The following is a 26843-nucleotide window of genomic DNA, read 5'->3' as shown; positions in this document are numbered from 1 at the left end:
GTTAGGAGAACACTATCTTCTGAACAAGGAACAGACCAGTGCTGACAAATGGCTCTGACTTGGAATGCAACGGACAGTTGGGAGGGCATGGAATCATATGCAACTAGTGTGAAAAACATCAGGAAACAGGACACAGTAAGACAAAGGTAGACCTAACAAGGGAAGAGACAATACTTTGCATACACATCAAGGACTTTCCAAAAATTTTTCACTACTGAGTAATAGGATATTGTTCTAGAACACATGCCATATCATATGAGTTTTGTAAACTGACATATAGGATAAACCAAGACAGTCCAGGTGCGGTGTGCTTGCCTGCTGCCTGAAAAGTTTTGCCAACCTAACAAGTGTTACTCTGTATGTGATTAAACACAATGGATTGAAAGCAACAAAGTATGTAGAATTTTGAAACTTGACAGATGCCTGGGAAAAGACATCACTCTCTTTCCTTTAAAATAATCAAAGAAAGTGCCCACATTACAAGAAAAAAAATTAAGTTCTATTTTTTTGTTTCATGCAGAAAGAAATTCAGTGCAAAACTTCCCCCTCAGAAATGGAATAGAACAATATGGGTTGAAGCTTTAAAAGGTAAAAGCCACTCCGGAAAGCTGTGATGCCTAACTTTATTAAAACTCATGCTTGATGCAACTTTTGCAAATATTAGGGACAAACTTTACAGAAAATCTAAATATTACAAAATATACCATAAACATTTGTCATTTTTTAAAGAAACTTGAGAAAACTTGAGAAAACTTGAGAAAGTATAGTTATGAATTTTTTTTGCCTTTTCATTAAAATTTTAGAACATTTTCTATTAATACTTATGCTTAGGTTACAATTAAGTTGCATCTCAAGGGAAGAACTCTTCTTCCCCTCAAATGGGTTGCAAAGCAGAGTCTACAGACCCTACTACAATACAAATGGTATCATCTTTACGTTGATACTGTAGGCAGACACAAAAGGGTCGCATTTAATCAGAAAGAGCTGGAGGGGTGTTTGTTTGTTTGTTTTCACTGTGACATATCAAGCCATAGCATAGCTCTTCAAAGACAGCACTTGCATAATCTCTGCTAAAAGCGCTCTCAATCCAAATGAAAGCAAACCTCACTGCAGTAAATTTGGCAGACTTCCCAATCCTTAGTATACAAGTGGTCATCTTGATTTAAACAACAAAACAATCACAACATGCAGACAAAGGAGCAACCCAATTAGACTGGGCACAGGCTCAGCAGGACACATGTAAACCTAGTAGAAAACAAAAGATAAAGGAAAGCTGTTTGGAGGAGGCGAGAAGCAATCTTAGTGAAGCAATTTTGGTGAGTTTCTTAGAAAGGTTGTGCAGAGTCACAAATGAAGCAATGCTTTCATCCAACAACTATCATCTAAAGATCTTAAAATTGAAATTCAGCAGTGAGGAAAATATTTTCAATTTGTGCTAATCTCTCTTTGTGCTGATCAACTTAGAAGCATGACAAGAAATTAATGCAGTTCTTTGGGACGCAACCAAAGTCACAGCCACAGCCTTTCAGTATCTGTTTGCTGATGTGTTTATGTCATTTGCTTTAGTGACTGCTCTCTTCTTACAGATATTCTATTTCAAAAAGAAAAACAAACAATCCCCATTTTCTTATGGTCTTTTGCTTCACAAGAGTTAAAGAAAAGAAATGGGGAAGGAGAGAAAAACAAACAAAAAAAACCCCCAAAGGAACAAACTCCAAAGCTCTCCTCTTTATCTTGTGTGGAAAAGTAAAGAAAGATGGAGAAGAAATAGATTAAGTATATGCAACTTGCATACCCTACACAGTTTCATTCTAGACATACTTGGCTACATATTTATGATAGTTTATGTGTCTGGCCTCCTGCCTGTGTGACACAAATACATCTGCATTCAATAATCCCCCTAGAGACAGATCCCAGATCTGAAGAATCACCTTATTAGCCTTAAACAAGTCCAAGTATCTCTGTGAGAAGCAACATTTTAGACAAGAAATGATTTCTGAAATTGGATTTTAACCTTATAACTGAATCATAGTATTTTTCTTTAGTGAGACATATTATTCATAAGCACAGTTGTCTAAAAAATAATCATGTATCCTAGTTAACATTTTGGTTACATGCACAATTAATTACATTCTGGTTTAATGGGGTGCTGTATCTTTAGACAGTTAAATTGCTTAAGTCCAAAATTCAACTATTGGCTGTATTCCCAAAGACAAAGAAATCACAATGTAGTACTTTTTCAGCTATAGTAGCAATGTCCTTGTGCAAGATACAGCAGTAAAATTAATCCTAGTGATAACTTCTAGCATCCCACATTCACTTCTGAAGAAGTCTCAAAAGATTTCTTGTTGATACTATTTTTATTGTTGTATTATATTTATAATGAAATATTATGTATTTCCCTACAGGAACTATGCAACATGAAGGGAAATGCTGGCTAGGAAAGTGTATATCCAAATGAAAAAAACGACTTGAAAAGCAGACTTACCAACTGTAAGCTTTCACTTTCACGAAGACAAGCTGTTTGGAGCTCGGACTTCAGGGCTGCAATGTGAAGCTGATGAGATGCTATTTCTCTCCCTAACATGCCAACTCTGGAACTTGCAAGTTGGTAGACATCCATAAAACTTTTAATCATAGCCTTTAAAAAGTAAAATAAATAATCAGTGCCAGGCAGGCTATCCTTGAATGCCAAATAGCATATATCCAAATTCATTACAGAACAGCAGCTAGCTTTTATTAACTAAAGAAATCAAACAAATGTTGGAAGACAGGCTAAATTTCAGTCTCTGGACTTAAGAAGGTCTAATAATGCTTTTTGTACTCCTTCTATTACTGTAAATACTAAATAGCATTAAAGAAAAGCAAAAGACCATGCACTCAAATTAGAAGGTGTTTTGATGTGTTTTTTTCAAATATGAAATACAACATTGAACAGCTGATATTACTTTTCATTGTATTTAAATACAAGACTCCGTACAAGTTCAGTTTCTGTCTATAAAGAACCACCATGCAGTTTCAGGTAAATGTTCATACTTTCAAAATCAGTCAAGTTACTAATTCTCCCACTCCACATTAAAAAAAAAAAAATAATTTGGCAGAAACAAAAGAAACAGAGAAAACCTACAGACCTCTGAAAGTAAATCATCTGATTACAATATAGCTGGGAAAATATAATTGTTTTCATGTATATAGTGGAAGAATGTCCCAATCGTGTAATATTGATCAGACTGATAATAAAGTTAACAGCACAAGAGAGTACAAATGATTTGGCAGCACTGGTAACTTTATATCTGCCCTAAGTAGTGTAACACTGTTGAGATTATTGGACTTCTTTACAACTGGTTAATCACATTTTATAGGTTATAGTTTTCCCTTCTGAAATGACCTGTAGCAAGTTTCTACTGTAAGAACATATTACGGATAATATGAAATTGGCCTTTTGAATGTAATTCTTTGGTAGAGTCAAAAATAAGCTTGTATCATCAACTGACATTCACAAAAATTTTTACAGTTTTCCTTTCTTTGTTTTCAAAGACATTACTGCTTCTGAGAACAAAATAAAAGTAACACAACTGAAGTCAATCAAGTTACCTCATCATCAAATGCAGAAAACAGCCATGGCAAATTACCACCATTGTATCCTCATCAAAAAGAATACCTAAAATATCTTACCTACTCTAGTGCTAGCTCTAAAAGTGTATCCACACAGGTCTATAAATCTGCCTCTGCCAGGTCTGACCCTGTATTTAAAATGATTTTATTTACATTCAATTTGACTAAAATGTCACAGCTCTTCACAAATATTGCGCAAGAATGTGGATACAAATCACATCCCATATAAAACTGTAGGATAGCCTTCACATGGCAACTGCCCACATGTTAGAAGTTAGACATATGTTGAAATACCTCAGTGAACTGAGGCTGTGACTCATAAACAAGGATTATGCCAATGTCTCACAACAAGCTGCATCTCAAGACTCACAGAAAAAAACCCCCCAAAACTTACTTATTCTTATATTTGATACTTCCTAGATGAAACTTAAAGACAACTCTAAATTAGAGTACATAGAGAGCATTCCTTACCTTCTTCCTCTCACTTCCACTACCACAAAGCTAGTGAACCCACTAACCTATACAGATTCATCCTTCATCTTTAGTGCCACAGGAAGTCTATCCAGATATCTGAAATAGCCTTGCTGAAAAACTGCCCAAATGGCACTTCATTCACCAGATCCACTTCTACGCAAAATTAAAGCTCTCTCAACTCAGCTATTTCATTTGTTGCCCTGTTCAAGTTCAAAAACAAATTAAACAAGTTGAAAAATATTTTCAATCACAGGCAAAAAGTATTTGTTCTACAACTTTTACTTCCAAGTATGGCAAACATTTTTCCTAAGACTTCTGGGGTTTTTTGTTTGTTCTTTTTTAATATGGAAGGAAGCAATTTCTCTGTTATTAACTCTTCAGTACCAATGTGGAAGGTAGCATTTTTGCATCCTTAGATAGTCATTCTTTACAGCATATTCCAATTCCCTAGCAAATAGCCAAGGTCAGCTTAGGCTTCTCTTCACTCATGCCAGGGAGAACAACATTTTTTCATCTTCTGAAACACCCTATGGAATCACTGACAATGAGCATGCAGAACATTGATTTCAAATGTCAACTGGAGGATGGTAAATACATTTTTAAAGGTACCATTGCAAGGCATTTCTTTACACCTGTTTCTACATAAGTCATGCCAGTTACACACTGAATCGCAAATCTGTCTTCCATAGTACAAAAGTTGCACTCATTAAAAAGCTTGAGACACAGGGAATGGGGATAGGATCTGGTCACTTGCATGTTATAAGATCTGTCAAATAATGAATGAACAGTGTCTGTTAAAAGAACTTCAAAGACAGACACGCGGTCCTGCTGAAAATTTTTTTCTTCTCTTGCTCACTAAAGACTGTTTTTTGTTTGTTTGTTTTTTTCAGGTAAATATAGCAATAAGATGTAAGATACTTCAGCACCCTCCTGATTAATTTTTATAGCACAGAATTTGACATTCAGACACATCTGCAGGAACTACATTTTAGTGAGCACTTCTGTTTTTGAATGTGTTGGTAGTAGTGTGACATGCAAACTGGGAACACAATATCTGAAGCAACAAAAAATTTTCTTTCATTACAAATAAAAAAAAATTAAAATAACCATCAGAAATTGATTTCTATTCAGAAAGGCCAGATGTAGTGATCCCTAAACATTATAGGAAGCAATTTTACTGCAACTCAAATGCGTCTGCACACACACACTTTAAAAGCGAAAACCTTTTCTGACTGAAGAGTATTATAGGAATGTTAGTGAGGAGAAGACTTAGCCAAGGAAGCCAGAGCAATTCTGAGGGCTGGAGAATGCTAATTTTAAACATTACAACATTTCTACAGTTCTAGTACCATTCTAAGGATGGACTAAAGGATGGTTGAAAAATGGTTGAAATTTACATAGGACTGTCAATTTTAAGAACAGAAATTGTAATGAATTACCCTGAATTAATCAAAAAAAAAAAAAAAAAGAAAAAGAAAGGAAAAAGAAACAGACAGCTGAACTGCTTTTTCCAGTGACCTCTTCCTTTTCTTCCTTTACTCTCTACAATGCCTCATTTTATAAAAGCTTTCACTAGTATATAAAGTTCTACATCTTGTGCTACTGATCTGGTAGAAGCAAATTATAATGTCAAAAGTATTTTCAATGTCAAAAATGTTTTCAATGCAAGAAGAGACCCATGCTCAACATTTTAAGTCAGGACACGAGCAGCTTCATGAAAACAGAAGCATGACCTTCTTAGATAATTGGTTGCAACTCATAGTATAAAAATGTATGCAGAAGATTGGCATGAAGAAAGAACGCTTTTCTGCTGAAGGTGCTGGACTGGACTCCAGTAACCTAAAGATAAGCAGATAGGCACATAAGTTGATAAAAGAGAACATATATAAAACTTAATCTAAATTAAACAACCTTTCTTTTAAGTGAAATTAACATATGAGGTTTAAGAGATTAGGAAGGCATAAGGAAGAACTAGCTACTTCCCTGTTTATAAACGACACATCTGTAATACAAGGTTACTAATGAAAAGTTCTGGCTTAACCTACAGGTTGGTGAAGCTAAGAAACTTGAGAAGACAAACAAGACAAGCTAATTTAGTGCTCTTTGTAGGCTATAAACCAATGAACTGTGGAGTAAAATAGCAAACTTCAGGTTGTGATTTCTTTCTCCACATTAATCTTAAAAAGAACTGAGAAACACTTAACATTAGAGACAGTCTTTGGAGGACCTGTAAGAACAGTACTTTCCAATATTCCCTCTGTTTACTTTTGAATAATCAATCATTTTCTTGTGCTGTACACTGCTTCTAGAACCAGTAATTTTAAGGTGTGCAGTGCTGTATAATCTTTTAAAACTGCTTTTGCGTGCATTATTAGCAATAAATTTGTCAGATTGGCAGACTTCAGACTTTAGGAATACTTTATTTACAGTGAAAAATGGCATTTTACTAGCTGGTACTGATAAATAATACAACAATGTGTAAGGAATATGAAACATAAAAAGAAAACTAACCCTTATTTTTAAAACTAATTTATCAAAGGTTACTTAAACTTCAGTTGTTCTCAGTTCAGTTAAAGTAGAAACATGTTACAATAAATATATAGATCAGCATATGCAAATTAGCAGCAGACTTCTTGTGAAATTTTAAGTGTTTTATTATAGATTATAAAATGACAGGTTTTTTATCCCGAATTAAAACACTGTACATGTTTTATCTCTTACAAAAAAATATCCCTTCACTCAATGCTTGGCCACTGAGAATGAAAACAATTCAAAACAGATCATTTTATTTGGATTATGAATTATAAATAATTGTAAATGGAAGCAACCATTTAAAGCTTTAGACTATTTCCAAGTTACAAATAAAATATCACATGGAAAATTCCAAGTAATTAAAAAGCAGTTTCTTTATTTTTACATCCATGTCATGCCACTGACTCAGGATCTTCTTGGGCCTGATGTTGCCAAAGAACTGTATTTCCTGTTTAGAAGGGAACAAAAATAAAGGAGGGAAACCTGGTGTGAAACGATGCTTATAAAAAAGTATCAGACATAGTAACAGCCCGACAATGCAAGTATTGAATTTGTAATATTAGATACAGCAGTCAAAATAACAAGACCATCTATACTGCACAAAGTGCTCAAAAAACAGAATTAAAAAAAGTATGAAAAAAAAGTCAAAATTAGTATTTGTCTGTTAGGTTCTCCCTTCAGGAAATTCCTGAACTAAAAAGAATGTTAGCAGGTAGTAAATTTACCTAAGGGCAATATATACAAAGAGACAAAAAAGAACAAGAGAAGGAACAATAAATGGACTCCAGAAAAATGAAAGATTAACTTTTGTACAACAAAGTGCTCAGCTGAGAATCTGAAAAGACTAAGATTGTATTTATGGCACGGAGTCTGGCTGAAGTGCAATACGGGCAAAAGCAACTGGTGTGAAAACTCCATGGACTGGAGTTTTGCATGTTTAATGGAAAACCTACCGTATGCCTGTCATTACTGTCTTGCCTCAAACTGATATAAATTAGATTAATTAAAAAAAGCTTCCAAAACTAAAAAAAAAACAATTAATTGTAGTTTTCATAAGCAAGATTTAAGGATATTTATTTTTGGGGAGGAGGAAGGATTAAAATGTATTTGCCCCATCGATTTTAGCATTTCAAAATCCATTCTGGCTGCTTTGTCCCATAGTCCAAAATGTCTAGTGGCAACATCAGTGGAGGATGTAAATATAGCGGCTTCTCAAGCATCAGAAAATACCTCAAGGGAAACAACATTCAGCAATATTGCACTTTTGCAGCTGTTTGGCACTTCTTTAATGATCTATTCTCCTTGTATCTTGTTTCCACACTACACTTTTTGTTGGGTTCCACTGAAGCGTGGCATGCACAATTTAAATGTGCCAAAAAGCAGGCCAGTTCTGTTACAACTTTTTTTTTCCAACCAAAGCTGACTCAGTGCCACACTTGGGGCCTAACTCTATCCCCTTCGCTTCAATAACAATTACTTTATCCCGAAGGTCTCAGAGGAGATAGCCCAAGGGAACACAGCTCTAAATAAAAGGCTAGATACCCTGCAAGAGGTAATGACATGACTTCCTACAAGAAAATTGAAAAGGCAGAATTGAAATTGACAGAGACTGAAACGAAAGTGCTTCTTCTGGAAACCACAGTAGATGGGCATAAAAACAATTGCCATGAAAATTATTACAAAGTGTAAGAGTTTCAAAAATAACATTGTTCTTATAGAAACTGATAGATTAAGACCATGAAGCAATGGTTTTGTTAATACAGTAAGATACAAAGGATCCTGAGAATTTTACAGCAAAGAAATCACCTGCAGCCCTAGTACTCAGAAATGTCCTCTGATCATGCAAGCAAATTGCTGCTTAAGAAAACTAAGGAAATGTGGGGTTTTATACGCTAATAATGTTTACATGTGTAAATTTATTCTCACTGTATGTTGCACACAGGCATGCATAGCTGCATGCAAGATGTAAAAAAACACTTGATTGAAAAGAAATTTTTGCCCAAAGAACTTGTAATTTAAGTAAAAGATGAGGGGAAAATGCAAGCAAAATATTTTGCCCCACTCCTCCTCATCTTCATCTTAATGGTGCTGATACAAAAAGAATGCGTTAGCGTCTCAGGGATAAGAGAATCTTCAAGAAAATGGTTTGGGCAAGAAAGAAACAGAACTGAAAGAAAATTCAGGTTGGTACAGTTCCTTCGACTTTCTCCTGCAGCCTATATTCTAAACAGCGAGCAAAGAAAGAGGGACAGGTAGTCATTGAAATACAGTCTACCTTGAAATGCCTCACCTATAAGCATGAAAATCTCCCTAGAGTGAGTACAACATATTCCCACTGCTGGGAAGAAATAAAAAGCACCAAACCCAACAAAAAGTTGGGATGCAGTTTTATTCAAAAATGGCTGTGCCCCATCAAACATTCTGTCTTGAGGTGACAAAAGAGAATAAAACTTTTCATCAAAATTCCAGTTGAATGTTGAGTGAAAGTACAAGTTGTCTACAACTGGATGATGTTGCTTTTAGTCTATTGGAGTGACATCTCAGAAACAAAAAAGAAATAAAAAAGCTAAAGCACAGAATCCTTTTTTCACAGCCAAACTCATATATATATGATCAGTAAAGATGAAGCCTATTCTTTCCCATTTTTGTAAGAATCCTACACAAGGACAGGATATCCTATATAAGCAATTCAGAAGAACTTTTATAAATAAGTATTACCTAAACTGTAAATCTAAACTGTCTAAAATCTCATGGATTAATTATCATCTGAAAACATTTTCAGGATGGGAGAGAAGCACACATTGATCTATCAAGTTATTAAACAGGAAAGTCTAAAATAACTTTACATAGAAGGTTAATGAAGATCTGGAAAACTTTTGTTCTTCTGAAATGCTATGCACAAACTATCCAGCATAGGTAATTTTTTCAAAGACAACCAATTGCCAAAGTAGTAACGATATTTTAACTGAAAATTAAAGATATTTCTTTCTTTGGTTTTAAGAGGTACTTCATTAATTGTTTAAGACCAATTTCAAATCCTTCTAGTAAGGAAAAACCCTTTACAGGCAAACAGATGCTACCAAGGTTTTTTATGAATATTTTTACAGACTGGTGAAAAAATACTGATTTATTTTTAAACTAGTGTAGAAAAAGTCTGTATCACTATTCCTACAGAAGAAAATGATCACCCCCCAATATCTGGGTTCAGCACAGGCATGAAATATCTTAGCTATAAAGGGATATATATTATTCCTTTCTAGCTACAGGAAGAAGCTTTTCAATTTTAAATTGAACTATTTTCAAAACAAATTAGATAACACATACTTAGAAGAAGAAAATTTTCTACACTGTGTTTTTCAAGAGTAAGATGAAGCCAATCTACACTCTGGAGGTAGTTGCCACTTGTTAGGAGCAACAAAGATCTGTACTGGCAGGTTGAGTAGATATAAGAACTACTATTGTATGGCTCAGACATAAATAATTGAGTTCTGCTTCATATCAGATTTTAGAAGAATGCTCAAGTCTAATGGAGCTCAGGGGCTAGAAAACTGCACAAAGTTTTGTGATATTCTAACTTCATTTCTTTTGCTTTTCTTACAAAGTGCTCAAGGTAGCACGTCATTCTAATTCAACAGAAATATTTAATCCCACATAAAGCAAAAGAAAGCAACATAATCCTACATTAAAAAAACCATAAAGTATTGTTACTAGATTGAATAGCAAAACAATCTTTCAATTAGCTTCTGAATCAAAAATCAGTTATGTGCACAAATTTATTATATGAACATAGGAAAAAGCACCAGTCTCTAAAGAGAAAGTAATGATGTAGAAAAACTGAACTGCACTCCTCAAGAAAAAATGGCGAAACCCTTAATTTAATGTCTGCTGCCACATATCAGATGGACAGCTGTTTTCCCTTGGATCTGTCTAAACTTGGATATTAGCCAAATACCTAATTTGCTTCCTATGTTCTTGAATCTCACCAAAACTTGTATTAAAACAACATTGAAATGGATAGATCTTCAATTAAACTTGGTTTCAAGACCTGATTTAAGCTTTTTTTTTTTTTTTTTTTTAAGAAACTGCACAGATAGCAGCTCTTGCTGCAGACTCAAAGAAAATCTTAAGAGCACACTACAACTGCTACTGGCCTTCACAATGAACATGCAAATAGCATCCTTTGTTCAAAAGCAAGAGTTGGAGAATATGGCCAACTTCTGCCAAAGGTGGTATTGATACTGAGCTAATACAGTTTGATAATTTGCTATTGTTAAGGTTAGTATGAAGAAAATAAAACATTCTCCTCCCAAACTTTGCTTTTTATCATCACAGTCAGAGGAAGAAAGGTGAATAAAATGATTCTTGTGATCTCTAAAGAGATAGTTCTACTAAAAAAAGAATTCAGAGTTGAAGAAAACCCTTCTTGGAGAAACTGATTCTGTCTATCTTTTCAGATATTTGTCATAAAGAAAATGGATAATCTCACTTCAGAAAGGTATAAATCCCAATTACCACATTAAAGAACTGGTGGATGAGTGAGACCCCACTATACTGAAGTCTAGGTATAAAGTCTCTTCCATGCAAAAAGTCACTAGGTTAAGTGAGAATGCTGTTCACTTGGAACAGCGTGAAAGACAAACTGAAGAGATGACAGAGCTCTGGTTGTCATCATTCAGACCAACCATACAAAGATGTGTTGGTGTCTGATGAGCTTTTTCAAATAATATTTTGGAAATAACAGTAAAATACTGATTTTCTGCTTTGTTTTCCTATGCATTAAATGGAAACATATCATTGGATTGCTGGATAGGATTTGAATTATTAGGTTGGGAGACTGAAATATAAGGATCAGGCCATTATAGTCCTTTCCTATGTCTGGCCAATAGTCAACAGTTCCATCCAATTCTTTAGAAGCAGGACAGGAGAAGATAAAATGATCATTTCAATGCTGTTTGTAAAACTGGATGCTTATATGAACACTCAAAGGAAAAAAAATAAGGAAGATACGCACTGGTGAGATGACATTGCCCAGAGAGCATGAAGTAGTCTTTGATAATATGATTAGAAGAAAAATACCATAGGGCAAAGTATCATTACTAGATAGAGAAAGCCCTTTTTAATCTTCATTTTTCACCAGATTTGGTAATGACTGCAGGCACCACAACACCATGTATTTTTGTGGCAAACTCAGTGGAGTATCAAAAAGGAAGACTAGTTCTAATCCACTCTAATCTCAGGCTACCAAGCTTAAAAACATCCTAGAGGACAGCATTTTCAAAAGTACATCTGAAGTTAATAGTCTCAGCAGCACACTACTTCCTTGTCTGTCATTCAGAGCTGGACCACTACTTGCAGTCAGGTCATTTATGAGTGATTCTGCCTACAGAAGTCAACTACATAGAGAAATCACTTCTACTGCTTATCAAATCTATAAACTGTAGGTGTTCTCTAGGGTATTTCACTTTCCTGAAGTTTGACAATGAGGAAAGTAACCTGAAAATAAACAACTGCTGGTGGAACGGGATAGAAGGGGAGGAGATTATGACAGATTATCCCAAAGAATGAGTGCCAGGGAGAAGGTGAATTGGTAATAATTATTCACTCTTTCTTGCAATACAAGAATCAGAGAGCATTAAATGAAGTACCAAACAGCATACTCAAAGCAAACATAGAAGATAGTTTTTCAGAAGGTAAGCAGTTAAACTGTGGAAGTCCTTTCCACAGGCCATGTGAATGCTTAGGTTTACATGGGTTCAAAAAGTAATTGGACAATAAATGGAAAAAAATCCACTGAAGGCTGTGAAATACAAAAATGTGACCTTTGGCTGAGAAGGTCCTTTAACTAAAATGGTGGAGGCTGGAAGAGATTTGGAAGAAGCTATGGCCGTCTTTCTTATACTCTTTCCATTGTTTACTTCCCCCCATCCAACCTTTTTTAAGCAGAGACAACCATATTCACTGCTATTCTATGTGCCCTCTAGGAATTAGATGTTTACTCAGTTCCACAGTCTATTTCCCAAAAGAATAAACTTTCCGAAGTCTCTCATGGAGTAAATGCAGAACAAATCAAGCATCTAGGATAATGACCTTTGCCAAGGTACAGGCAAAGCTCAAATTTTGACATATAGGAGACTCACTGCTCAAAATCCAGTCCTGTGGTCTTTGTAACTATTTGTAAAAACTTCAGAATTTAAACTTTGACTTGCAACCTTTAGCTTGCACAATACTGAGGTCATCTATAAAATAAATGATTCCTTTGAAAATGGGAATTAAGATGGAGAGAAAGTTTGACACTGTAGGCTGTAGCAAGCGCATGATGCTTTGCTGTCTAATCTCTCCCTTCTGTATTTGTCAATTGTGTTAAGATCAGGAAAGAGGTACCTACAATTGGGTGTTGGTAGTGAAAAAGATCACACAACCCGCCTCTGAACAGAAAGAAATTAGCTTAAAAGAGAAGTGAATTGTAGTCTTCAAGCATTAAAAGAAGTGGGTATTCAAAGTTTGCCTCAGAGACGGAACAAGTGATTTTTTACTCCCAATCTTTATTTTAAAACTGTACTTTTGTCAAGAAAAATCATGATGTGGAAGCAATCCGAAGGACTCTGAGAACAAGTTGTATCAAGGTTCCAGCAAGATAAACAAACAGCAGTGTTTTGCTGGACTCAGTCTTTCATAGGTAAACCTGCCAACCTGCAGGCTGTGTATCCCTGTAATTCAGGTTTACAATACAATATCATATTTATCCTCTTTCCATTACATTAGCATTCTCTAACCTTCCTAATCCCTTCTCTCCCTCTCCCCTCATGTTTTCTTACCACCTTTTCACTTATAACTGGAAGAGACCATAATGAGTGAAGAGGTAAGGGAGACTATAATGGAATTGGGTACTGTAAAGGACAAGTATTTGTTAAAAATAGTGCCCTATTTCCAGTATATTTCTCCCAGAACACCTACAGCAGTAGAACGTATCAACCCTAAGAATTTGTGCTTTTCATAATCTAATAAACAGTGCTGGAACTTGTGACCTTAGAACTCTAGCAGCAGATATCACTAGGCCATCAATCAATTCAATAACCAAAAAATCAAAACAACAGTTTCAAAGTACTTCATTATGACTCCTGCAAGATTACAATATAGAAGAGAAAAATCTCAAGTTACAAGATACATGACTTTATGAGCCACAATAATCAAAAAAAAAAAAAAGCAACCAATTAGTGGCAAATTAATAGAATTTGGGAAAAAAACAGTTAATTTTTAATCCTTTCAAAACTCTTTCTCTTTGAATTACACTTCATCAGTGCACCACTTGGGATACTATCCTGGCCTATTTCCTAAATTTAGGGCAACTGTGAAATTAACAGAACTGCCTGTTTTTTTATGTCAAGTTTTATATTCTGAATAGTTTACTGCATTTTTCTTAATCCTTAAGTTGCATATTCATTGCTATATTTTCCTCTAACTGCTGTCACTTACATTGTCATGCAGAACAGGGCAAATCAGGGTCAGTTTATGTAAGTGGCATCAATCTGAAAAACTTCATCAGTCTTTATTTCAAGCATTATGCAAAGAAAACTGACATTAAGAGAGCCTTAACTGACAGCAAATGAAATCAATCAGCAAATCACTAAGCCATAATAAACTTGCTGAAGTTGCAGATAACCCTTCCTTTTCCAGGTCTTTAACTACAAGGCCCAACAAATGCTCTGGGCAGAAATGTTTCCTTTGATTCCACTACAAAATTCTTGCACTAATACAGTGCATTTCTTCATAATTTTTTTGACCTACAAACTATCAATATGAATATGAACCGAACATATGGCAAGATGTTTTATAATGATGAAATACCAAGCGGTTAAGTGAAAAATGGCTAAACAAAAAATTCAGCATTTTTTTTTTAAGTTTACCATCATTAATGTAAGTAAAAATAGAAAAAGGTTTGATTCTGTTCCCACTGTTATGATATCATTGTAATAAAGTTTATTAACACCTATTGAATAAACTTATTTGCTCAGCACTTCTTACTTAGTTTTTGAAATTAAAAGAGCCAGTACAAAAAAGGAAGACTCCAGACAATTCCTAACCTTTTATGGTATTCACTTCACAAATATTTATTTTATGATTTTCAATAGTTTAACAGCTATGCCTCTGAATTGGCTTTTCTGTTACAACACTGTACACTGCATATAACAATAGAGGAAAGATTATAGTCACATCCAAGCTGGTTATCTGATAAAGTGACTCTTTTTCAGAAGGTATTACACACAGATAATCCTACGCATTTCTGAGAGAAGAGAATTTCTGAACTGGGAAAAAATCTCTAGCACCTCAGGAAGAGCTGGGAAATCTTTTTACTGTATTTGTTACTTTCTGCTATTGGACAATGCTTTACTCTTGTAGTAAAGCATTTAGGAGTCTGCTCTCTTTGACTTAGGCAGCTTTGGACACATTTTGAGCTCATCATGTCATTAATTTTTCTCTTAAAAGAATAGCAGCTAGACAACAATAAAGAAGCTTTCTGTTCTGTTCTTATGCTGAAAGGTGCAAGGACCTGGTAACCAGCTGAAAAGAAACAAGGATTACAATCAGGAGCCAAACTAAGTAAAATTGAAAGTCAACACATGAAATCAGAAAATGAAAGGAAAAAATAGGATCCACTCCCTTCTCCTTTTTCTCCAAAATGTAATAATGGAAAGATTTTTTTCTTATAATTAACTACTTACTTCCAGAGACTGAATACTTTGTGGGCCAAAGTTGTAATAATTGTTCTGTCACCTCACCCTGCTCTCCTTGTCTTTCCAAAAATAAAGCCCTTGAAAACTAACCTTTGTTTTGTCTTCTGACATTACAGAAAGTAGGTTAGGATAATTCAGCTTTCCTTTTAATGTTAAAAAAACATTAGTTTAACTAGTCACTAATACCTACATACATATATGAAGGATTATATTTTCTAACAATGGAAAGTATTGTGCACAAAAATAAGGGAGAAAAAACAAGCTGAAAGGTATTCTGCAGAGCCCCATGTATGGCTTCCACACCTGAGACGCAAGAACAAAATACCTTAAGGTTTTATGTTTGTTTTAGTGCTCTCTTGATTTATTGGCAAGTTTGCTTGAATTCTATCTTCCTTCATGTTTCACTGGCTCTAGTTTTACTTTCTCACAAACCTTATTCTTACTAAAAAAAGAGCAACTGTTACAGAACTAGGTGAATTACCCACATGCCACAGATATAAATGTTTGAAAAATTCTAAGTGAACAAAAGCAGATCATTACAAGATCGCTTGAAAGGGTCAAGAAAGAAAATATTCCATTAAGATACTGAATGGTTAAATAATTATATACCAGCTTTGGCAAATGCGAAAATCATCAGATCTTGACTAAAGGTTTTCACAAAACTGATAATGCTTATGAAAGCAGCTGAACAAAATTTAGTGGTTTTAGGTATGTTTCACAGGCGTAAAGAGACAGCTTTCTGTACATGCTTTAATTAGTGATTACAGACACTTTGACATTTACGGTGCCATAGCACCAAAGAGTTCAGTAGGATGAGGTACAATCAACGTACAAGCTAAATAAAAAGCCTGCCAACAGACTTCTTCATATAGTCTCCATTTATTTCTTAGAATGGAGAAAGGTAGGGAAAAAAAGCGAAAAGTGAAAGATAGCTGAGAAAATACGGGAAAGAGTCTAATAACAAAGAGAGGAAACACCAAGGAAAAGAGAGGGAGGGATAAAATACTCATAGAGGACAGGGAGGGAAAGGCTGGTAGAAGAAATGCTGTGAAGAGAGGAAGCTGGGAACACAATTCATTAGCAGAAAGGAGAAGAGGTGTGAAGTTCAAATTGTAAAAGCCAAATTTCCAGCATCACTGGCACTTTGAAGATATCTCATTTCCAATTGGTACTAGAGGCACTTTTCACAGGGATAACTAGTGTTCCCAGTTTGCATAGGTGAGAGGTCCTCCTTTAACACAGAGGAGGAAATTCTCCAGAAAAGACAGTGTCCAAAATCCCCACGGAGCATACAGCTGAACTTCCCTCTATCAAGTAAGGAAGGATAGAGCAATATCCTTATGATAGTAAGGAGAGTTACTGCAAGATATTGCTGAAAATGTCACTTTTTTCCCCCAGGTTATTGGGTCTTTTTCTGGCAAACCACTTCCAGCAGTATGCTGCCCAATGACTGCAGCACCTTCTGAACCTCACTGAACTGCCAAGAATGGTCTCTCCCCATAAAATAAACTGCATCAGAGAGGGTCTACACAAATACTGAATGGAATCTCCAAAGTTCATATAGCTAGCATATGTAAAAAAGATATAGTCACAACCTGAGATGCATTTTTAATTATAGCACTGTTATGCTTTATTAATAAGTGTTTAACAAAGGTTGTAAGCTAAACAACAACAAAAGTAGACTTGCAATTCATCACATTTTCAAGGTTGCTCGATTTAGTAAAATTATCAAAATCAGTCTTTTCTAAACAGAAGCTTTCACCATTGTCAGCCTGTAACAATTTAAGTGGAATTCTGGGCACCTGTGGTTATGTTATGATAAGAAGGAACCTTGTAAGGTGGTTTATTCCTACGCCAGAGGCACTATGTCTTCTAATGAAATTTGTACCTAAGAAGCATGCACTTAGTCTGAATACAGCAAAATACACTGCAGGATTTTCAAAATACATGAGGTGACCATGATCGCCACCACTTTCATAATCCACATATGTATACATACACTCCAGAAAGAGTGCTTTCTACCAGGTCAGTCACATGAACATGCCCAAAATATGTAACTACATAATCAGTTACATCTACTTGCAAGGAACATTGTTTTTAAGAGTTACAGTTAATAAACCACGCTAAATGGCTCATATATGTTTATTATCATGATATAACCTACTTTCTAAGACTTTAGGTACCAGCTGTAACAGATTCAAAGATGTTAAGAGTTCACTGTGTTAAGTCTCTTCAATCTGGTCATTCAGATTTTCTTTAGCTGTTAATTATTGTTTCTTCACCAAGTTTATTTTTGACAAATTTGGTAAATTTAAGTCTGCAAAAGGTCAAGCTTGCAGAAAGTGTCACACCAGTCTAATGAGTTTAAAACATTTACTTATTTATGAGTATTTCAACTCAAGGTGCAAGTGCAACGTATCAATATATTAATAAACAACCATTTGTCTCTTTAAACACTATGTTTGAAGGTAGGCTGGTGGTCAGTCCAGAAGCAGCACATTTTGACACTAGGTAGGAAATCAGCTCTTTTGGAGAGGAGAACGAAGAGGGGGACAGCAACTCAGATACTGTTGATAGCAGCCTGTTGGGACAAAGACCCAATTTTAACCAACAATAAGCAGTATTTAGATTCCAGAGGAGGCTGCATTTCAGCCTAATAAAATAGCTAACTTCTCTGAAAAAAAGCTTCTGTGGGTGAAACAGGAGAAATAAAATGAGAAATATGTGTGTGCATATTGGGTGCATACATACATACAACTGCACTGTCTTCAAGACTATCTTAAGCAGATTTCTCCTCTCCAAAGTATTAAGAGCAAAAAACCTACAATAATTTGTTCTTTTAATAACCACACTAGATATACAGCAAAAGACTCCCAAACAGAAGTATCTGATTTAAAAGACTAATAATTCATTTTTCAAGCAGCTATTCCACAAGTCATTCATCCCACTGAGTCCTCATATCAGAGTTTGATTTAGTGTTTGAATGATTTGCCTTATGTAGATGATAAAATCTGATGACAGAATAATAATGCTAACTTTGAAATCACCTGCTTAGTCAATTTGGCAAGAACTTTTTTAATTGACAAGTAAACATGGGAACAAGAAAGTGTTTATTATTTTGATAAAAAATAATCAACAGAAGTACGTATTACCTTTTATCTTCTAATCTATCAAACATAAATCTAAAATTAATGAACAAGTTAAAATAAATGCAAATTGAGAAGCTCCTAATTCTTTAAACTACATTTATATTTGTCCAATTAATTAGAAAAAATGGACCTACAACACAATCAGATAATACATGACTAAATCACACATGAATACATAATTTACATTAAATAAATGGTAAGAACCTACTCCTTTATAAATTTATCATTATATGCTATCACTGAAGATATGTCAGTACTCAATTATATTCCTACTGCTGCTTAACAGCTATATTACCTCTTATGTTTATACTGCATTTCTCATTTCAAGTAATCTCAAAACACTTGAGAAACTGAAGGAAGTATATAAAACCCATGTGAACTTCCTAAACCTGCATAAACAGATGGACATACACGCAAGACAGCAACAAGCAAAAAAGTGAAAATTTATCCATCTCAAACACACCTGGAGAACAGAAAGCAGACTGGAAGTATATAGGATCCATTTCAAAATTAAGGGAGAACTCAGTATTGATGAATACAGATATACTTACTCAACTCACACATAACAAAAGGTTAAAATAAACTAAGATTTTAAAAACATGCAATGGGATTTTCAACAACCTTACACTCAGCTAGAGGCCAGCACATAAAAACGCTTCTCCTAACACCTATACACTGGTATATTATAAATGCTGACAAGTACAGATAAATGTACGTGCACCCCTTTTACACGAGAAGACTGCTTCTATTCTCATCCCTATGCCTGCCTTTTCCATACACAACGTAAGTATATCAAATATTCACATCTTCATTAAAACCACTCACAAAACTCACCCATTTGGTGTCTCTACTTCATACAAACCCCCTAAAAAAAAAAGAGCAACACCAGCTCATCTGCAAATATCAATTCTCTCTCAAACCAACATCCAGAACTCACAGCATATCCTCTAGCAACCAGGAATCAAAGGAAGATGACCCCTTCCCTCACCAAAATACTGACCAAAAGCAACCACCACAAATTAATAGAACCAATTAATAAAATATGCAAATGCAGACTTTTAAGGCAGAGGTCAAGGTAGTTCCCATGATACAGATGATGATTACTCTTTCTCTAATTGAACATCTGCAAGTCAGTGGCTGTCTGATCACACAGCCATATACACACGCTTTAAACAGTATCTTTCGGACAGACAGCAGATATGGTTACAACAACTGCAGCTAGTTTCTTGTTCCCACTGTTTTTCTTTGTCAATGCCTGGATGAATCTGTGTTACCTTGGAGTACTAGAACATCTGGGACATCCTCCATAAAGACAGTGCTCCTCTAGTTTGTTTAAACAGTTCCTATACCTCCTGTAAAACCACCCTGCATCACTAGACACATTGCATAACCTTGGTACACAGGGCAAAGTCATTGATTTGTAAGTTGCCAGCCTTTCCCTGTTTGGAAATCAAGCACTTAATACCACTGAAAATGGGAGTGAATGTTTTCCATGCTAGGTTCCTCACGCATGGCTATTGTGAAACTAGTCTGAGGTACCTAAATTTGCTTCAGTGGTTTCTTTGATAATTTTTTTTATTCTTCCACATCTACATCTCTGAACAGCATTATTTTGAGTGTGTAACAGTGCTTTACTATACATACATGTATGTTTAAGCCTTATCTGGTTTATTTGGTGACTCTATGCTTTCTTTTTTTGATCAAATTGCTTGCCATGAGTATCAGTTACGTAATTGATGTAAGAGTGCTTGCAACAATACAGAATGAATCTTCTGAATGATGACTTTTTATGTGAGCCAATAGCCAACAAGCTCTTTCAAAAGACAGAGTTAGAGAATATTATCTTCCTCTTAATAAAGGTATTTCAAAAATTCGATTTTATATTTTATTCAAGAGTTGGTAATCTTTACTGGTTAACTTAAATAGTCATCTGCGAAACGAGACTACTAAAATTAGGACTCTTGTTATTTCAGTTCTCTTTTGCATTCTATATCATGTATTCATTGCAAGTTTCACATACGGTTTCACTTTTTGTCTTCAGTAGAAACATTCAGGCATGATCAGAATAGCACACCTAAAATCCTGTTGTCACAAGTTTCAGTAGCTTGAGAGGAGTACTATATTTTGCACTTTCAAACTTAATTATGTAGCAAACAATGTAACTTTGTGACCTAAACATCCTTTACAGCAAATTAAATACCAGATGAGGGTACTTCAGAGCTATAGCCCCCATATGGTTTTATTCTTGGAGGGACTGGGCTTTTTCATTAATTATCCATGTCAGCTGACACTTTCAAACTCTACTTCGGTGATTCTTGTTTCAGTTTCCAAGAATTTAGCAAATGCTACAAATTAAGTCATATGTATTGCTAGCTACATTTAATATAATCTTTCATTTCACTATTTGCATGAGTTTATAGAAGACATTCAGTGCAATATTCTTGTTGAATAACTTGCATTTCAATTTATTATGTAATTTTGCAATAGAAGAGTCATTACATAAAGTGCCGGCTTTGCAGAACAGACACAGAAGTTTGTGTCCCTGATGTTTCATAATCTATAGGTCTATCATTAGAGTGCAATACACTCTAATTAGATGTACTTCACTTCTATATAGTTTAACAATTATTTCATTTGGAAATGACAAAGATTTTTTTTGTTTGCTTGATCAGCTCTGTAAAACATTCATGGTTTTGGAATGTTGAATCCATTTGCTAGAAAAAAAAATTCTTCTGGTTTTACAACATAATTAAGTATGCCAGAAACAAACAAATCTCTGATTAGTCTAGCTCACATTCATGATTAGTCTAGCTCACATTCAAGCAACTTAGTTTATTATGCAGATCTTCTTTGCACTTGTTTCCTGAAAAGAAAGCATATCTTTCCCAAGCAACATTCACACAGAGATAACAGCAGTTTAAAAGTTCCAAGACTTCTATAGTCCCACTGGCAAGAAATATAGATCCCTGATGCCTCTGAGCCTATCAAATACATTAAGAAGAGAAGATTTCACCCTGTCAGACCCCTTAACCGTCACTTGCTTTCACAAAAATTTGGAAGAAATATAACCTACTACTCCCATGCTCTGTCAGATTTTTTTCTAGATTCATGGGACTGCATTTCCTATCTATGTACATGTGTGTGCACATACAAATAGGCAAGTTTTTTGTTTTTTTTTTATCTTCCTCTCACATGACAAAACAGTGAAATAAACTGAGATGTTGGATAGAAAATGAAGATTAATTCCTAATTCCAGTCACCTGCTACAGATCAGAGGCATTAAAAATCAAAATAAAACAATGCTCTCTTCTGTGAGTATTCATCAGTTTTGATAGCTAGTGCTTCATCCCCCTTCTGCTGTCTACTTTAGGATCTTTATTTTTCTGCAATTTTTTTTTTTAAAGAAAACCATCAAATATCAATAAACTTAGGTTTAGAAAAGAACTCCTTTAGTCTAACACTTGTAGACAATAAAGCCTTTAATTGAAAGATATTTGTTACAGACTAACTACAAAATACATGTATAGCTGTCACAAACATGCAAACAGTTCCACTGTTTATAATAAGAAGGGACCATAAAGTGATTACTGGCTGCTTACCTCATTCAGAATTGCCCTTAATATAGTTTTGCATAGAGTGGTGAAATTAAAATTAATTGGCTCCCAGCTATAAAAAGGAACTATTAAAATAAAATCTTATAAATTACCTAAAAAGTTATTAATGCAAGTATTTCTTCAAACAGGCACTCAATAACTAGAATCAGGAAAAAAAAATCATAAAAACTCAAAGTGAGATAGACTGTGGACCACAAATGTATGTACAGAGTAACCAAGCGTAATTGGAACTTTTGGGTGAAAATAAAGTATCTTGCAATATTGCACCACCAATAAGCCACTCAGAGCATGCCTTGCTTTTCATTAGTCTCTGCCACAAGCACTCTGTACAACTGTGAGGCATAACATCTTATGCCCTCTTTTCTCTTCATCCTCTTAGAAAGGAACAAGGAATGAGCTGTCTTGCAAATACTTCTAAAATATTCCTGAAGTCAAAAAGGAATGAGTGTTGGGGTGCAAAGAGGCAGGTACCATGGAACAGGCCACTGAATGAGAAAAGCAGTATATAAAAGTTGGTGATTTCCGTGACAGCCTCTCTGAAAAGAAGCCACCTGAGGAACCTTTCTCACAGCCATAAAAGGGACCAAGGCTGTGCTGGGGAGACATTTGGAACTCTATCCTCTACCAATTTCCTTATAAAGTAAAGACAAGAGTCTACATAATTAAAGTTCAAGAGAAACTCAAGTGTCACACTTTACTGTATGATTATGAAAACATGACAGTAAACATGTAATTTAAAACTTCATCATATTGAAATGCAGGTATGCAAGAGAACAAAGGTGAGAAATGTCCAGCTTGGAACTTGCATTTCTTGAACATTTGATTTTGTGACCCTGTTCCTGCAAAGACATATTGCATCTAGAACAGACAATCTTCACTGAATTAAAAAGGATTACTACAGAAATGCATGCACATTATGCAACATTTGCAGTGACTGACTTTCCTCTCTCACATCAGCATAGGAAAGTACAATGAAAGAAATATTTACTCACTATCTCTTTCATTCTCTCATTGAGAAAACAAAATGTTCTGCCTTTAGCAATAATGTATCACAAGAATGAAGTCATTCTCAATGGCTATAAAAAGACTGACGGATAGCTCATACACCAAACTTAAAAATAAGAAAAGAAGACATTGCATAGAATTCATTTTTAGACCTGAAAATATGTATATTTTTAGTTCATTGCTGTTTTTCCCCATTGTTCCCTCCTTACTAAATTATTTTGAAATATATCAGTCTTTAAACATACATAAGCAGAATAGCTTTTGTGTTTGACTATTCCAATCTGCAGCTTCTTTTAAATTAGAAATCCTCTAAAATCACTAGTACCTTTAAAATTGTAACAAGAAAAATACCTGATACTGATCAGAAGCAGCACACAAATACTTTTATTTTGTCATGCCTAAATTAAGTCAAATAGGGGTTAGACTGATATTAATTTTCATACTTAATATTTGCATTTTTCCATGGTTATATTCCTGTCAGGTTTTTTACATTATAACTGAAAAATTAAAAGTCCACATCATCTTTGAAATATGATACTCAAAGATATATATGGAAATTATTTCTCTTTCAACTGTTGACTACGATAGTTTTGAAGCTTTTTGTTCTCCACACATTCGGAGCAGTCTAGTTTCTCATTCTGTCTCAGATGCAGAAAAAGGAAAAAAGAAACATGATTATTTTAGACTCTAACCTGAAATGCTACAACCTCTGGCCCGCCTTTCAGCCCTTCCACTGCAAAGGTCTCCAGGTGCAGTTTGGGTAGCTGCAGGGTGAAGTCATTCCTGGTTGCCGCAGTCCGTGACAGCAAGGTCTGATCTCTGACCTAAAGGGAAAAAAACAGCATCAATGGTAATTCCCCTTCAGACACATTAACTGGGATGAACTGGGTCCCCCTGAGCCCACTGAGTGGACTTGCATTGATCGCTGGACCTGAAATCCATGAATAAATTTAGGACTAATTGATTTTTTGTTGCAAATAAATCTCTAATTCAGAGTGCTGGGAGAGAATGTTAAGAAGAAAAAGCATCCTCCTCTGGTCTGAAATGAGAAGGAAAGAAGAGCTGCTAAGGGCTCACAAGCCCAACTGTTGTATACATTTTATAGACCTGTCCCCCCCAAAAAACTAATAAGAAAAGGAAGAGTGATTGTACTTCTGACTCAACAGACATCAACTATGAAATTAAGAAGTACTGTGCAATCATACAAACAAGAAACTGGTAAGTGAGTTCTGTCTATTGTATGGAGATCATACCAGTCCTTCACAACAAGGTTCATTTAGTATCAATTCAATTAAATCCTTGACTGAAATGAATAACCCTCAAACAAAACAAAACTAACAGTAGTAGGATTTTTTTTCTCCTTCTATTAATCACACAGCTATTAGATTTCCTATCGCAGACTCACTTGTAAGAAATAATGCACCATATTGGTATTGATCAACTTTTTATACAATTTCTAAATATGCCAATTTGGAGGCAGAAATAGTAAAATTTGTAGAGGATTCAAACAGTTTGATATTTATTTATTTAATTTCTCAGACAGTCCAAAAGGTAAGGATAAAACAAAACCCCCAAACACTATCAATGTTTTCTACATATGTCCACAAACATAACCAAATGCAGTTGGTATCACAGTGCCACCTGCTGACTAAGAGAGAAATTGTTTTTAATTTAGAACCTTGCCTGCCTTCAGAATGGTAGAAACTCTCAGCAATATAAAACGATTAACATTTTTCTATTTAAACAACCAGATTGAGATGAATATTTTGACCATTATTTAAAATTCAGCACTCTTCCAAATACTATTACATGTAATTATTCTGTCAATGTGGATGTGAAATGATACGTATTTTATACACGTAACTTCCATGAACACATCACTTACATTCATGTACTATATATATTGTTCCAAACACCCATTTTTCATTCTATTTAATACAAAAATTATCATGTCCACCTCCAGAAGATCCCAGTAGTCAGATTAAATTCTAATACAGATGGATAGGCACACACACAAATATATATTACTGTGAATGAATAGATGAAACACATTCATATGACAGACTATCTGTTCAGAGTAAGAATAGCTAGTACTGCAAAATAATCATTGACTGCCTTTAACAATACACATCCTGATACTAAAACATCAGTAAAATGTACTAAAATACATATATATCTGTTGATACACTACTTACTAAATATTATTTTAAATAAATTTGACAGTTTTTCTCCCTCAGAGCCCCCCTTGCTCAAAAGAACTCATCAATCATGAATTAAAATATATGCCCATTCATTTTAAATCCCAGATTACTTTTTTGTAACCACTTACAAAATTAGATTTTAAAATGTTGATTGTGAGTGAACGTATTTCAAATACTAGCACAGCCTTTGATATCTGCTCTGATTAAAAGAAGTATGCATGTGTAAATCTACTGACATAAAGACAAAAAGATTTTATTTTATTCTTTGCCCTGTTCTATGGGAATAGGGAGCCTTACATTTCCCAGGTTGACCTAAAGAATTCCTGTCAATACCTGTGGCTGCCAAACATATGCACTGTGATGCAATTTTTATAACAGGAAGGGTCCTCTACACATTTTTTGCACACATAGTGTACTAGGTTCAGGATATACAGTCCTGTGGAACAAACATACTCTCTAGAGTGTTCTGTCAGCATGTGTAATCCTGGTCAGATGTTAACCTTGCTGAATATAACAAAAAACATTATTTTAAATACACATATATAGCTATACACACACAACACACACATATATACTTGATTTACATTTTTACAGTTTATATCTTCCAACTTTTCAGTGTCTTTTCATTGCCAGTATACACATAGATAAAAGAAAACATTAATGTGGATTAAGGTACTAAGAATTTATCAACATCAAACCACCAGTGTTTTGCCTTCTACCCTTCTGAACCGTAGTCAATAGATCTAAATATTTTACTGCACCCTGGCCAATTCATTGTTTGATGTTTAAAAACTCACCCAGAATCAAAGAAAATTTATTAAATTTGAGCCCCCAAATGAGATACTATTAGCTTTGAAAGTCAAGTTTAACTGTGATATTGATGATTCTCTTTTTTCTGTGACAAAATTCACAAGGGAAATCCCTATGTCAAAGTACAAAAGCAGATTGCTAATACTAAGGGGAAAAAAAACAATGTATAAGCAATGTAGGTATAATACACACACAATACAGACAGTGGAGGTCCTTTTAACCCTATTAGTATCCAACCCTGCACTTCGGAACTGTGGCCTGACACTCACTGAACAATAAAATACAAAACACATTTTTTAAAATGGCTCAAGTGTGGTAAACATAAAACATTAATACCACAACATCAGAAAAATAAACATTATCTTTAAAGAGTATGGCATTTGATATGAAGATTCACAGTAAAAAAAAAAACAACCCCCCCCCACTTTTTCTGGTTTTAAATATTTAGATATCAAAGAGTGAATCTCATTATCAAAAAGCATATTGAGAAAACTCTACCTTAAAAATGAAGCTATAGCTTTCTTTTCAGAAATAGTCACAAAGGTTCAGGAAAAATACTATGAACAAAAGACTGGGTACATACTGCACAAATATCCTTGCACTGTTTCACTAAAAATGGAAACAGTCTTTCAGCTGGCTACCTACTCAAGAATTTAAAGTTATTACAGCCACATGTACATGGAATCACATTGGATAGGCCACATCTATATG

At 34.7% G+C, this 26843-nt stretch overlaps 1 protein-coding gene across 8 annotated transcripts in view; it reads right to left on the bottom strand.

The window, feature by feature from the left end:
* Positions 1–26843, bottom strand: part of CCDC171 (coiled-coil domain containing 171) — a 155842-nt gene that overhangs the window by 19856 nt on the left and 109143 nt on the right. For 7 of the 8 annotated variants that reach the window (XM_067315429.1, XM_067315424.1, XM_067315425.1 and 4 more), the window contains 2 exons: positions 23814–23945; positions 2489–2641 (listed from right to left, as the gene is read on the bottom strand). In XM_067315429.1, the coding sequence (XP_067171530.1) occupies positions 2489–2641; positions 23814–23945 (285 nt within the window). Of the gene's footprint in view, positions 1–2488; positions 2642–6799; positions 7070–23813; positions 23946–26843 lie in introns of those variants that run through there. The other variant, XM_067315426.1, reaches the window with a different exon arrangement.

The sequence above is a fragment of the Apteryx mantelli genome, chromosome Z, assembly GCF_036417845.1.
Source record: "Apteryx mantelli isolate bAptMan1 chromosome Z, bAptMan1.hap1, whole genome shotgun sequence".
Classification (NCBI taxonomy): Eukaryota; Metazoa; Chordata; class Aves; order Apterygiformes; family Apterygidae; genus Apteryx; species Apteryx mantelli.
This window is presented reverse-complemented; position numbering and strand designations above follow the sequence as displayed.